Genomic DNA, 15135 nt, shown 5'->3' on the forward strand with positions numbered 1-15135 from the left:
TTCCAAAAGTCTTTTCTCTAATGGTGAAATACAGCATTCTTATTGGAGCCTGAATTTTAAAACGGGTGGTTTTTGAATGTGCTTCGTAAGCCACAGGGTTTCCAAAGACGCTCAACATAATGGACTGCGTAAACTTTCAATTCACAACCTCAAAATTAGAGTGACAAGGTATCCATGCGGCGGCAGAGATAAGGCAGCGAACACAAAGCTTCCTCGTATCCTGTCTGTAAATTCGGTGCTCACCCAGGCCAAACAGCCTGTAGAGTTACACAGGGAGACGGCTGATAGGGTCCTCACCCCTCCCTCCATCCCCAAGCTCTTTGACCACTCCAATGAAAACCAAATCATCTACTTGACCGGAGGAGGGGGGACTGCGAGGCATGAGTAGACGCAGCAGGCCAGCTTGGCAAACCCGCGTCATCAGAACCCAATTAAAAAAAAAAAAAAAAAAAACAGGGCTAGGAGATTCAGCTCTGCACTCATCCCATGCCAAGTGTGGTGGCGGAGGGGAGCTCAGCAGGCTTTTGCAGCAGAGCCTCGCGTGTGGAAATGGGAAAGGCGATGGCAGCCAACATGTAGCCACAGCTGGTAGAGTATGAGATAACAAGATGCGGGGGAGCGGCATGAAGCTAGCACAGCCTAGTTGTGCCTGCCCCCTGACCAGCTATGTGATACGACAACCCTACCCTATCACACGAATGAGCTGTCGTGACTCTTTGAGCTGCACACAAAGGAAAAAAAGGTAATTCAGCCTCCAACAAGGGCTGTCCTGAATATCATTTTTGGTGCCTCTAAGCCTTAGTGAGAATTACGCGGGAATATTCAAAGCTTTGACAGTGCAGGTGACACAACGGTAGCATTCACATCAAACCTCATATTCCTCTGATAATCAGAACAGAAATGCCTCATGTAACCACTTCAATCGGGTGAGACTGATATGATCTGGCCCAATCTGAGTGAATTTTCAATCAGATCATGAGGGGTAGTGTAAACCTTTGATAATCTGTTCAATAGGAAAGTAACCTGATAACCATTCCGATCATGTTTCTCTGGTCAGAATACATTATTGAATGTGGGCGTAACATTAGGTGACATTGCCTGTTTGTTTGTTTTTTATTATGAAGCGTATAAAAGTACTGTGAAAGTATCAAAACACTCAATCCACGTAGAAATGTACACAGCCCGCATACAGAAAGAGTGCCTTTAAACAAGCCGTCAGGACTACCGTAAGTACAGTACAGTCACGAGCTGATGTGCAAACACAGTGGGCCATGCCTGATCAGGCCTTTGAGAGCTGCAGCAGTGGACAGTATGACGAAAAAATGTGTTTTTTGTACATTAAAGCATGTAAATGTTTTCTCATAGACAGACAAATAAAAGTACAAACCTGAAAATGAGCATATAATATGTAACCCTTCCATATTAGGAAAAGACAATGCTATCCAAAATCTATCATCTCAGTTACCCACCTCATCAACCCTGAAATGCACCGGAGGAGATGGGGTTTTGTTCTGTTCACATTGTTCTGTTTTGTTCTCTTCAGTAAAACAAGAGAAGACGTGTGCCTGCTGAGCATTTTGGATAATAACAGCTTATTACTTTTTCATGCCTCATCGTTTGTCATTTTTGTAAACACAGGCAGGAAAATGGATGACAACACATGGTATTTGGTTTCTCCTTGGCTATTACTTTAACTGTGACATGTGGCAAATCCAGTATATACCACCAGACATTATAACAAACAACCAGGCTGTTTCTGTTGCTGAAGGGACTGATCACAGTATGGTGTCGCTGGACAAGAATCTATCATCTGTGCCTATGAAGTCGTATGCAGAATTGGGGACACGTGTGGCTAAGCTGCAGCCAACGAGATTATCAAATGATCCAATAAACTTTGGACAGCACTCACAGACATGATCACAACGCGGTAGCTCAGCTCAATGATGAAACACAAGGATGCCTGTGTAGCTTTCCCAACCCTTCTCCACAGAGAGAGGGCAAGAGAGGGAGGCGGTGTGGAGGAACAGCATAGGTCAGAGCACATCAATGTGAAACCATGAATACCCTCGGAGAAAGAGAAGAAGCAGAGAGAAATCCTACAGCCGCAGCGGCACAGAACACAAGACCTTATAAAAGATGACAGCCCTCTAAGTTACAGCCTCCTCCTATCAGTAATTACAGTGTAGCCAGACACTCATAAAATCTAATGCGTTGTAAATTATGAGTTGTTACACAGAAACCATTAATTCTGCATGAAAACGGGCAACTGGGCAGTTCTCCCCTCCGCTGAGTTGCCTTCTTAAGTTGTCATTAAATTGAACAATTTGGTTTATTAATTATTCAGGAAAAGGGGAAAGTGAATAACAATGAACCCGCTGAGGGAATTGATCTTTCTGTAAGCCCCGCCTCAAGAAGAAGGTCAGGGTCAACAATTCCAGCGCCCCCTGGAGAGATGTTCAAAAAGCTTTTGAACAGCTGTAAACTCACTTTTTATTTAGAAAGTCCTTTAAAAATCATACTATACCGGTCTACAATATTAAAAGCTGTCCTTTCAATACCAGTATCTGTGTGACCCACAAAACAAAACTGATATTATTACATTTTAGCCATCTGATAGCCTCAGTATGGGTTGGATTTTGTTGGGCCACTTTGTAGAATAGCGACAGACGGGAGCTCCGCAATTAAAATGAGCCAACTCTGATTTTGCACCAAACACAGATATGTCAGTGGTTCCAACATAATTTACATAATACTAATGATTAACTGATAATCAATTATAAAGGCAGCCGACTATCAGTACAAAATATTGCTACAATTTGCATCCCTGCTTAACAACTTTATTGTCTAGCCAAGTCTGGAAAATCAACAATCATAGGCTGCAAACTTCTGATTATGCTCTGTCATTCCATGATGCAGAATCTTCCATGTATGCAATTTCCACACCTCTGCTCGCAAAATGTGACTAAAGAGACATTTTCTTAAATTAAATTTTCAAGATTGTTACTTTAAGCTAACATTAACGTTAGTTTAACAGACTGACAGGATGAGTTATTCCAAATCTTTGAATCCCAGACGTTCAGAGCCTTTGCAAGTCGTCACCTACATTGTTTAAGGAGCAAAAACACTCACCACTTTCAAAAATCAAGAACGATATAGAGTGGTGTGTCTTTTTTCACAAAACCATATTTGGCTCGCAATGGGATTCGACAGCAGTTTATCAAATTCAAATCCAGTATTCAATCTAAATCCTTTACCCTTCAGCAAATCTACCAACAAATGATCCCTTCTTTTCATTTACATATCATCACTGTGACATATAAATCAAAGCATGCTGTATAAAGACATGTACATGTGCATATACTGTACATATCCACCTACTTCATGTATTTAGAGTCACCTTAATACATGAATAATTCAGTATGTATGCACTCTTTGTACTGTGCAATCATTGCACTATTGCATTCATGTTTACAATTTAAACGGACTGACTTATATATAGAATGCCACTGTATGTTGTTCATGATTCATTCATTCTTTATGATCCATCTTTATGATTTTCTCCTACATATTGTATGTACACAACAGGTAAATGTTTGTTATTTGTTCAGTTCTGTTGACCTTGTTCTTTGCTATGTTTATTTCTGTGCAAGTACATTAAAAGCAACAAAAAACCTGATTCTGATGTCAACATTTGTAAGTAACAAAATACTAAAACAACAACGAGTCAAAGATGTCTAAATCGCCTCTTAATGGCTGAGAAGGCAGCTTAATTAATGCTCACAGCCGGTACCTACAACCTAAATGATCAGTTAGATCATTTCTCAGAGTCGCCACACTGTTGGTCCCCGATTGAGCTACAAAAACAGTCCACAGGCGGTCGTACAGTGCTGTTACAGACTAATGTGTCTTTCCACAGCTTAAACGTATAGACACTAGCATGGAGAGAGCTCATTAACTGGACAACAGCCAGCAGTTTCTTTTTTGTTGTGTCTTCAGCTCGCAGAATTAACATTAGCTTTAGAGCCGGAGAAATCCACAGCTGCCATCTTACACCTTGATTTGATACAGCTTGTCTGAAACACTGTTAATTATGTGAGTTAGAATTAAATCATTGTTTCTGTGATTTGAAAATTGCACTTTTTAAAATTTGAAATAAAAATGATTGTACAGCCCATCGTTAGTGAACACATTAAAAGGATAAAAAAAACTGCAAGAGTGAAGCCTCAATACGAAACACTGAGAGCAAAGTACAGTCAGTGTCTGGTTCAGGAATATACACTGCTTTTCTTGCAAGACTCCTTGGTTGCCCTTGTTGGTTGAGTTCTCTACGCTTGACTCAAACCTCGAACTCATAATGTAGCTCTGGTTATGTCTGTTTTTCTTACAGATCTGATACAGTCGTTTATGAACTGTAGTTGCCCAGGTAAACAGACCAACCTTGCCCGCCTCCTTCCCAGTCTGCTGCTGTTCCTGTCGGGGTCACTCATCCTCTGGAGCCACTCTTCACTGCAAGAGTGTCTCTGGATTATGCCGACTATGCCCTGTCGCTAACTAGCCCAGAGACACTACAGCTGCGACAGCCTCTGCCACTGGCAGTATGTTTTACAAACCAGCCATAAGAAAAACACTGACGCAACCCATTAACACCAGACCACCTCTGAACATACAGTTAAGAAATGTCTCATTTGTGGTGTGATTATACAGTAAATTCATCGTGACCCACTAACACCTTCCTTCTCTCGCAGGAAAACATGATGGATGCAGCACAGAGTACCAGGACCACAAAGCTGTCGAGGGTTTTGTCATACAAAAACAGTAGATGCAAGACATTCAGAGGCAGAGTACGGCAAGTCTTGGAAGAAACCCAGTGGGTTCCATAATAGCGCATTACTGACATGATGAATCGATGACTATTTAGCATTTTGTCAGTCATTCAGTCACATAGCCACCTGGTGGCAAACACTGAAAAACTGAGAATTTACATGGAGGCCACGGTGCTGAGTATTGTACAGGTGCATGCTTCCAGAAGGGAAAAACCCAGCCTTGAATATTTGAAAGTCATCCATCATCCTGTCATGCTCAGCGCAAAGAGGAAGCATTGTAATTTATTTTTCTTTTCTTGTTAAGACTTCTTATGTTTCCCACCTGATGATGTCAATCACAGTTGGTCCTATCGGCCTCACATATCTGTCTTGCCAACCAGTCCATGAACATCTGGGCCAAACTATGATTGCGGCCGTGCCCCTTACTCGGCAGAGAAATTGATATCTCTTCCCTCCTCTATGATGGATTCCTCGCTGCATGATGGTTGAATGTTGATGCCAAAAGATTTTGAGTGACTGACATTAAATCCTGATGATGAACAGCGTGGCGGTGACAAGCTAAATTCAACTAAAAGTAAAGCAGCAGCTTGTAAAAGAGACTCAGCATATTCCTCGAGGGCACAGAAATGTTACTCGATGGTAACAAACAGCAAACTAACTGACAGATTTTCCCTTTAACTTGTGTTGACAAGAAACGCAGCGGAAAAAGCCTAAGTGCGGCAAGTTAATAAGCTGGTTTGTAATACACTTTTTCTATTGCGCTCTTTACAAATGCCATTCATCACTGTCACATACAGTTTATCTCATCCGCCGGCGCGGTGTTGCACCGTAAATCGAATTCCAATCACTTCCAGGACAAAAATATGATGTAATTAAGAGAATCTGCTCTGGCCTGAGGGCCTCTCGCAGATTCATTTCAGCCCTAAAAAAAGCGTTCAATTTCCTATTCTGCGCCTCGCCATCAAATTACTTAATGTAGACTATTTCAAAAGATCAATTCTGTGTGTCACACTATCGCCGAATAACTCTGACAGGCAGGATGCCTTCACATATAAACCCCCCCTCACACACACACAAGGGTTAAATGAATTAAAACCATCTTATTGGATGCACACCCAAGGGCTTGCTTCCTCTCGCAGGATGTCAATAAAATGTAGTTCACAAGACAGCACACATAAACAGCCTATTTATAGATATAAGGGTTGTGATTCACAGGTGTTTACCAGTGATTTACTACCACAATGGCCTTTTTTTTTTTGAAAAAAAAAAGTGGGTTTCTTTGGAGCTTAAAGGCATCTTAAGGAGGAACATTCTGCAGGGCTCTTTACAGTGATGCAGCAGGGACTTATTGACCCACAATCATTATCATAATCATATTTTAAAAGACTAGCAGCTGCGGTGTGATGAGGAGCATATTAGCTGTGATCTAAAGAATGTTAACTCTGGAAATAGCTTCTAAATCAGAACACTTGTCAGCGCTTTAGTGACAGAAAATGACTTCTTATCAAACTGAGGTTTTGCACATGTGTAGCGTGCCAAGAGAAAAATTGGAAGAGAAGAGAAATCAAGCAAGCTGAAATCAATTAACATCTTCTTTGTGCTTTTTTCTTCCAAATACAGTTCCTTTATCACCTCAAACTAGACCTCCAAACCCATGTTCATATCTGTCATCTCAAATCATTCGCGTGTGAGGTACCCAGTCTGATATGCCATTACCTAATTGAGATTAAACCACTGTATTTCACGTCACAGGAGAGATGAATGGAGGGGACTCTGGGACATTTCTGAAATTAAATGGAACATTTTTCCCTCCCCTACGCTCACAATATCAGTATCTGGTCACGGGCCAGCACACAGGCTTAAATGAGAGAATTTGGCAGGGCTGCAGGTATTAACGACCTAGGCGCCGTTGTAAGGTTGAAAGCCAAGGTGGGCACAAAAGAGACGGTATTACTCTCCCGACAAGAAACAGTGTGGAGAAGTATTGATGTATTCACATAGAGGGGAGGTGTAATTCCCAAAAAAAAAGAGAAGAGGATCAGTCCTGCAGGAGGGAGATGCGTTTAAGATCTTTTCAAAGCAACTGTCAAGATAAATCTCTGGGATGGATTTGGAGGCTTAGGCGCTCTGTTCACAGTGAGCGCAGACACTGGCCATGAATTGTTGTTATGACCCCTTGACAACAAGACAAAATCCCATTGAGCAGCTTTCCACAGAGGGTTATATCCACCCCGCTTTCCATTTTTACTGTCCCCTCCTTGGTGTAGTGTAAGTGATAAAGCACAGCATGGTGACACTCATCCCTTTATGCGATGAAACAGAGGGCTGATGGATTTTACCAGTTCATATTAAGTGACAGGGATTAGCAGCCAGATAAATCATTGTGCTTGATATTAGGCTATAAAGTGCACAGCATTATGAAAATGCACGATGCTCTCATGTACTTATCTGGATTTATCCTTGCCCTCCTCCTCTCCCACACACATATAAATGCCAATAAGGCAGACACGAGCGAGCCAACTTCTGATTTCGGTGACGGCGCGCACTTAAAACGACAAATTAAGTCTATGAACGAGAGGCGGCAGCTCGGGCACCTCGCGGTTCGCGTCCAGAAAAGACGAGTAAAAACCTTAAATAGCAAGTTTAAAACGTCACCGCAACATTTTTTCAGACGCAGCTTCCTTCACCACGGAGGAGCAGAGAGCCAAATGAACTGAGGGTCAAACAGCGCATCACCACTCGAGGGACTTAGCAAAGCCTTTAACTCAATTTCACTTCAGAAGCAGCGTCCGTCCGGTGGCGAGAAAGCGCCTGAAGCGAGCGGTCAGCGAGGAGAAACAAAGCAGACGCTCCACTCATCACATAAACTCGCTATTTTCAGCATTTCCGAGCACCTACCGGTGTCGTGGTCCGCGTCCCGTCGTTAAAACTTGTCCTGGACGCCGGGCTCCGTCCGCTCCACGCCGCGCGGGTTCCTCCTCTGCCTGCTCGCCGTCTCGTGGAGGTGGGAGGCGGCAGCCCCGCCGGAGGAGAGGAGCCGTCCAATCAGCGGCCGCCTGCCGGGGAGGGACACAGCCAATCAGCGGGCAGACAGGAGCGAGGATGCTGCTGCTTTGTTTAACGGAGATTGACTTTCAGGCAACGGAGCGGCCGCTGGACGCGCCTGAGTGATCTGATGGCATCCATCCGGGCGAAAACAAACCCACGTCCCGGTTTAACTGCAGGGGAGATATCATAGACCGACTCCTTCTGTTGAGGACGTCCTCGTCTGATAGAAATCACACTACGAGGGGAAAGTTTCACAGTTTTGTCTTCATTTAATAGTCCATATGTCACCAGTGGGAGGAAGTAACTAAGTGTATTTACTTTTTTAAAGGGTAACTCAACCAGTTTTACACATTAAGGTGTGTTTACAGGTCTTGTGGAGTGCTACTGCATATGTGGGGGGAAAAAAGAAAAGTATTATAAAGCATTTTTTGGCTCCAGATGAAGCTGCATGTAGTCTAATAATTGCCTCCAGTGATGTCAGTCTAAGTTGCACTGTGGGTAATGTAGGCACCAGGTTTTTGAGATGCAGCTAAGTGCCGTTTTGGCGCCCGCGTGTCTGTGCACTCACTGATTAAAAAGTCGGATATTGTGGAGTTCAAGAAGCTTTAATTCAATAGAAATGGAGAAAAAATGGGGAAACCTCCTTTGGTCAGATACAAAACAAAGCTGGCAGCCATTTAATTCAAGAAAACATTTCATTAAAGATGCACTATGTAGTTTTTTAATGTCTAAACAAACTAAATAAACAAACTGTCTTTGTTTTCATGACTGATTAAAAAGAAAAAACTATATTTCTGAGTTTGCCTCCAGTGATGTCACTCAGTGGCGAAGTTGCATTGTGGGTAATGTAGGCACCGGGGTTTAAGAAGGAAGAAGAATACAAGAAGGATCATAGGATCATTCTCCTGTTTCTATTTTGATCGTTTGTCTTTAACAGTGTTATAGTGCAGCATGCAGTTTCAAATCCGCTGCCTACATTACCCACAATGCATCTAAGCAAGTATTGTAAAGGTGTCCCTAAGGACAATTATGACAGCTTTTTAATCACTGTTGATCAACGGAGATAATAATAAGCAGATTAATCCTTGAAATGAATTCAAATAAATCATGAAAATATTCATTAGTTACAGTCCTATACAAAAGAGTTCAAAGAGAGCTCCACCTCAACAACTACAACAGTAAAATCCTGCATTTATATCAATGCATGACTGATAATAGTCTAATGATAAAAGTATAATAGTCACAGGGGACATTTTTTGCATGGAGTTCTTTTACTTTCAGTACTTAAAGTACATTTTCCTGTATTTATTTACACACTTTTACCTGAGTAACATTTTCAATGCTTGACTTTTACTTGTAGTGGAGTGTTTTCACAGTGTGGTATGTGAATATTTCCTCCACCACTGGTATTTCTCAAATTTTGCTGGCTTCTTTAGTCTTTTACAACAGCAAACTAATTATCTTTGTTCTTTTATCATTTGGTCGCACTAATCAATCACTTTGACGATGTCACCTTCAACTATGGGAAAGTGAGAGTAGAATTTTAAATACTCTTTTCATATCTTCATAACTGATGAATCTGTTAATTGGAAACATAATTGGCAGATTAATTGATAGTGAAACTAATCATTAGTTGCAGTATTAAATCCCTCCTCCTCTCCACACCTGCTGTGAAAAGATCCCTTCATATATAGTGTATGCTGCATGTCTAAACAAGTGCTTATCTTCCATAGATACTACATGTCTCCCGAAACAGTGTGTCCTTGCTCCGGTGCAATGTTGTCATAGTAACACAAACATGAAAAGTCTTAATTTTGAGTATTTTTTGCCTGTATCAGAGAGTTCAGAGAAAATGAGTGGCCAGTGAGAGGGGCTGTGATATGCAGCAGAGGTCCTGGCTCAGATTGAACCCAGGAGCATTGCTTTGAATCAGGGATTAGTCCAAACTATCATGGTAACCGCTGTTATCACACAATTGCCTCAAACCTTCCTGACTTTGCCACTATTTGAGCTGAATTATAATGACATTACTTCCCACGATGCATTGGATTTATCAAACCAAAAGAGCAGTGAACCGCAAACGATGCATTCTTCCTCCTCGTAAAAAACCTGGTACCTACATTACCCACAATGCAACGCAACTGCTGAAAGGTCAGATAGAGATTCTGGTATGCTATGCTAGTAGCGGCTTGTGTAGCCTTGAGCTGCTAGCCTCAAGTAGAGGTGAGGGGGTGGCTTCAGAGGTCTGGTAATCCAGATTTGTTTCATTTTCAAACTTGTAGTCTTGAGACCCAACTGACGCTGACTCAAGTGACATCACTCGAGGCAATTTATCACACAGCTACCTCTGGAGACACCGTGGACTATAAAATATGGACGTAGCTTCTGGGTCTGAAAGGTGAAGCCGATGATTACATGTTCTCACCCTGCATTCTTTCTAATGGCCAGCAGGGGGCTACTCCACTGGTCTCAGAAGAAGAAGAAGTCAGATTGTATGGAAGCTTATGAGAAAATGACCTGATGAGTTCATGGTCTCAATCTCTGGTTTAAAGTCTTCTTAACCACAGCATGATGTTCATTTAGAAAATTATGGTCCAAATTTAGGGTAAAATAGACAATAAAACACTGTATGCTTCAGGGCATGGCTACCTTTTGATTGACAGGATGCTACCAGTCAGATTCAATCATGATATAACCTCCCCAGCTCCACCCTCTTGTTCAAATATGGTCACTTCTGGCTCCAAAAAATCCAAGATGGCGATTGTCGTAATGCCAAACTCGAGGCTTTAAAACGGTAGTCCACAAACCAATGAGTGAGACCACATTGGGTGACCTCCAAGCTTTGGTGACCAATCAGGCAGCAGGCCACATAGAGCCCCATAACAATCTAGTTGGCTTATAGATAAATGTGCAGCTTCATTGCAAAACATATCTCCATTCTGGGTATCATAAACTGGGCTGTTTTATCATCTGTTGCCTATCCTGACTGGATGGGGCAGTTGTTTGGGTGTATAATTGCTTGGCAGGAGGGTGAAGCAATTAAAAATGTACAAAATTGCATCTACTTTGGATTGTCAATGAAAAGTTAGAGGAGAAAAAAAACGGCCCAATTAAAAAGGTGCCAAACAGCATTTCAGAAACGGATTCTGAATTAGTGAACCAGCAACATTGTTCCCCAAACTTAAAGGAAGTGTCAGCACAATGTAGCATGACCCGCGCTGAATTTGTACAGCCATCACTTTTCTGACACTAGAGTACAGTTTTTCGCCGGTGTAATTAACATCACAGAATATTCTCTTTGCAGCCGATTACCCGAGCTGTAAGTGAGAAAAGGGAGGGAAAAAAAATCTGTCAAGAGGTGACAAAAACGACCTAATGGAAAAATCTGTAGCTCCTACAGCAGGCCTGCTCTATCAGTGGAAATCAATACGCCTTTCGCCAAAGAGATCTCAGCCGGACTGTGTTATCGAGGTAGGCCATAGATCAAACCAGCCAGCCGCACAAAGGAGATTCAGCTGAGTGCCATTACTGCTCCCGCGTGTCTGTGCGCTCACTGATTAAAAAGTCATATATCGTTGCGTTCATGAAGCTTTATTTAAACCGGAAGACATAATAGAAATGAAATTAAAGGAAAAAACTTCTTTTATTCAGACACAAAAGAAAGCTGGCAGCCATTTAATTAAAGAAAAACAGTTCATTAAAGATGCACTATGTAGTTTTGGGAAAGAAACTTTAATTAGAGGAGAAAACTTTGCTTATATTTGGCGGACCCCGCCACCTTTCTAGCTTCAAACAGAGTTCTGGGGATTTTCCTCTGAGAAGAGCTTGTTTATTCAGTTACGGAAAAAATACATTTTTCTGAGTTTGTATTATTACCTCATTAATATTGCAAATACTACATAGTGCCACTTTAAATAATACAGCCCTGTGTAGATCAGTCAGATATGCATACTAAGTAACATACAAGAACAAATATCCATCTCTCTGCACACCAGGTGCATTCAATCAGCATCAAACACAGAAAGCTAGATATTGAATAAAAGAGCAGATTTTTTTAAAACTCAGTACAAAAACACTAGATTAAATCAGAGCAGTTCATCTCTCCATGGACATAGATATGAAATTACATTGCTTATTAGCTGATTGGGCTGAATTCAAGAGTCGCTGTCGTCATCATCGTAGTATCTGTTCCTCTTGATCTGCTCCTCCACTGTCAGGGCATCGTCGCCGTCGTCCGCCCACAGAGAAGTGCCTTCCTTTCCTGTCATATCTCCCGCCTGTTCCTTCGCCTCCATCCCAAAATCCAAAAGGTCATCCAGCGTCGACCCCAGAGGCGTCTCCTCGGCAGATCGACTGAAGATGTCGGATTTGAAATCAGATAGCAGGCTGGAGCTGCTGGTGCTCAGGCCGGCGAAAATGTCCTCCAGGAAGCTCGATGCGCTAATCTTTGGCTCGGTGGCCTCGTTTTTGAAAGTTCCCTCGGCTGTCTCCGTGAAGAAATTTGTGTCTGAGAAGCAGTCTGTGGCTTCAGCGCATTTGGCACCCGCTGGCACGAAAGCATCCTCACTCTGTGCCAATTGCAGCACTTCACTTGGCATCCATTTTGATTCTTCACAGTGATCGGCTTGGAAGGAATCTGTTGCTGGAGTTGTATCTATCAGAAAGAGTGACTGACTTCCCTCTTCCCCTTGGAACCAGCCGTCATTATTGTTATTATTGTTGGAGTTAGCATTCAGTGCCTGTCCTGCTGTCGCCTCCTCATCTATTAATGTGACCTTTACCGCCTCCCCATTGTTCAAGCCTTCATTATTTCCTTTATCTATCTCCTCCTGGCTTCCCTTCTCTCCTGCTGCACTTTCTGTCTGCCCGTCATGTCCATTTACTTTCACTTCCTCCGCCCTTTCTGCACTTTTCTCTGCATCCTTCATGCTTTCATTCCTCTCGCTCTGTTCTGCCTCTTCCACTCCAGGGTGCACTTCAGAGTCCATTTCAGGACCCACTTGTGCCACAGCCTCAGAGCCACTGTTTGACTCCTCTCGAGAGGGGGTACCACTCATCTGCTCCTCGGCGGCTGCTACAGGGGAGGCCGGAGCTTCAGTCTCTTCAGGCTTTCTCACACTATCACTTTCTTCCACCTTATCATTTTCTTCTGGCCCATTTTGCACTTTCGCTGCGGGGGTATCAGTCTCTTTTAATGAAGGCTTCACAGGCTGATTTAGGTGTTCATTTTCCTGAGCTGAGTCCTCCTTCGGTGGCCACGATGGCTTAACCAACTTCAACTCCTCCTCGATGGCAAAGGATTTCTTTGGAGAATCTGATTGAGGAGGCCACACCACAGAAATCTTACTGGAGGCTTTTTTGTTTTCATCTTTGTTTATGTCGTTCTCCTGAGTAACTAACGTGCTCTGGGCAGTGGAATATCTGGAATCCATGACTTTCTTTTCAGGTGTTGGTGATTTGACTTTTGTCTTTTCAGCTGGGGTCTTACTACTCCAGAGTTCTTTGTGTGGTTTCTGTCCAAATCCTTCATCGTAATTTCCTTTGGACTTGAACAGTTGCTTGTAGTGTGGCGTGCAGTACATTCGTCCATGGAGAGAGGCGTAGTTGCCAAGGCTATTTGAAAAAAAAGAAAGAAAAGATAGGTTAAAGTAGGGCGAAGGGAAATCACGAGGATGCTTTTGCTCTGTGTAGCAGCTTCACCTTAATTTGCCTTTGCAGTGTTCACAGCGAAAGCAGCTTTTATGGAAGTTTTGTTTGTCTGCAATCAGCGACTCCATGGGGTACACCCGCTTCCGACACACCCGGCACAGTTCGGACTCTGGAACTCGAATTTTCTGCAAAAAAGATGAGATGATTTTAACATACAGATTTGCAAATTCCTTTACACTTTTGAGGAAATTTCCTGGAAAGAGCTATGTAAATTGGTTCGGTTGGTACTTTCCAAATGAATTAATTTCAATTATCTTGACGGCTGTTTGCCAAATGACACCTTGCCACAAGCTAACATCTTTGTGTGGACATGAGAGACATGAGTTCCCCCTCATACGTTATATTATTTGAAAGATTTTTATGGGCTTGAAGAAGTCGAGGTATCAATTATTTCACAATACAAATAAAACAAATAATTCCGGAAAAGCTAATGAAATTATTATCGGTCAGATTTAAAGGGAAATGTTACACATTAAAGTGTGTATACAGGTCTTTAGGAGTACTACTGCATATGTGAAAAAAGTAGTATAAAGCCTTTTGTGGCTCCAGAGGAAGCTGCATGTAATCTGATAAATGGCCTCTGGTGCTGTCACGCAGTGGCTACGTTGCATTGTGGGTAATGTAAGCACCAGGTTTTGAAAGGCAGTCAACTGGTCTCTACTCATTATAGACAAACACATGATCAGAATCAAAACAGCAGAACAAAAGATATTTCATTTTTTTGATAAACGCTTTCTTCTTTCTTTTCAAAACCTGCTGCCCACATTACCCACAATGCAACTGAATATCCTTTCATTTCTCAAGATTCTTCAAGGGGCCAGTGGCTTTAAGTACTTCTTCATGTTTATCTGTGACATGCTTAGCGTGTGGAACTGAGTTAGTCTGCTCACAGGAGGATTGTGACATTTATTCTTTCACAAAGAGGACATGGTGTCACTTTAAATCTGAATATAGAAACAAAAAATCTAACTGTTGATGTAAATTATCGCAAATTACAATTTAACACAGAGAGATAAGAAAGTGCCACACAATAAAAGAAGAATGAATTAAAATCTACTTGGGTTTAAACAGAGCAATACTTTGTCTATCTATAATTGCTATCAAATTATACGTCTCTTTCCAGGAAATTGTGAGGTGATTAGGAGATTACCAAAGAGGACAAAGCAAACTTTAATTTAACTGTGTTATAAGACAGCAAACAAAATGTGGATCCTGCACAGTAGAAAAATGCACTGTTAGTATCTCCATTAGAATTGCAGTTATTCGTCTAAAATGGCTCGTTAATAAAGGATTAAGATTGATCTTCAAAAGCTTTTGAAATGTCACAACATTTTCAAAAGGGACTTTATTTTAGAATTTACTGAATAAACGTGGAACCAAAGGAGAAACCTTATCTTCAAGTGCAGCATATAAATGAATTTTAAGTATTGTTTTCTTCTCGGCGAAGACATTTCAAAGCAGTTCACTGCCGTCTCTCGCAGTGAGAACAGTATTGCGCACCCAGAAATATTAGTTCAATATGTTGGCGTCATTCCCAGCCTCGCACATCAGAGGT

At 42.0% G+C, this 15135-nt stretch overlaps 2 protein-coding genes across 2 annotated transcripts in view; both read right to left on the reverse strand.

The window, feature by feature from the left end:
* Window positions 1-7785, reverse strand: part of LOC140992214 (beta-1,3-galactosyltransferase 1-like) — a 101070-nt gene extending 93285 nt beyond the window's left edge. Inside the window, exon 1 of the mRNA XM_073462501.1 lies at window positions 7722-7785. The gene's annotated coding sequence lies outside the window, so the exon portion shown is untranslated. The remainder of the gene's footprint in view (window positions 1-7721) is intronic.
* Window positions 7786-13395: 5610 nt separating this feature from the next.
* xirp2a (xin actin binding repeat containing 2a) overlaps window positions 13396-15135 on the reverse strand; it is a 50867-nt gene continuing 49127 nt past the window's right edge. Inside the window, exons 9-10 of the mRNA XM_073495414.1 lie at window positions 13572-13705; window positions 13396-13484 (exon numbers count right to left, since the gene is read on the reverse strand). Of these exons, the coding sequence (XP_073351515.1) occupies window positions 13611-13705 (95 nt within the window). The 3' untranslated portion in view covers window positions 13396-13484; window positions 13572-13610. The remainder of the gene's footprint in view (window positions 13485-13571; window positions 13706-15135) is intronic.

Source organism: Pagrus major, chromosome 24, assembly GCF_040436345.1.
Source record: "Pagrus major chromosome 24, Pma_NU_1.0".
Lineage (NCBI taxonomy): Eukaryota > Metazoa > Chordata > Actinopteri > Spariformes > Sparidae > Pagrus > Pagrus major.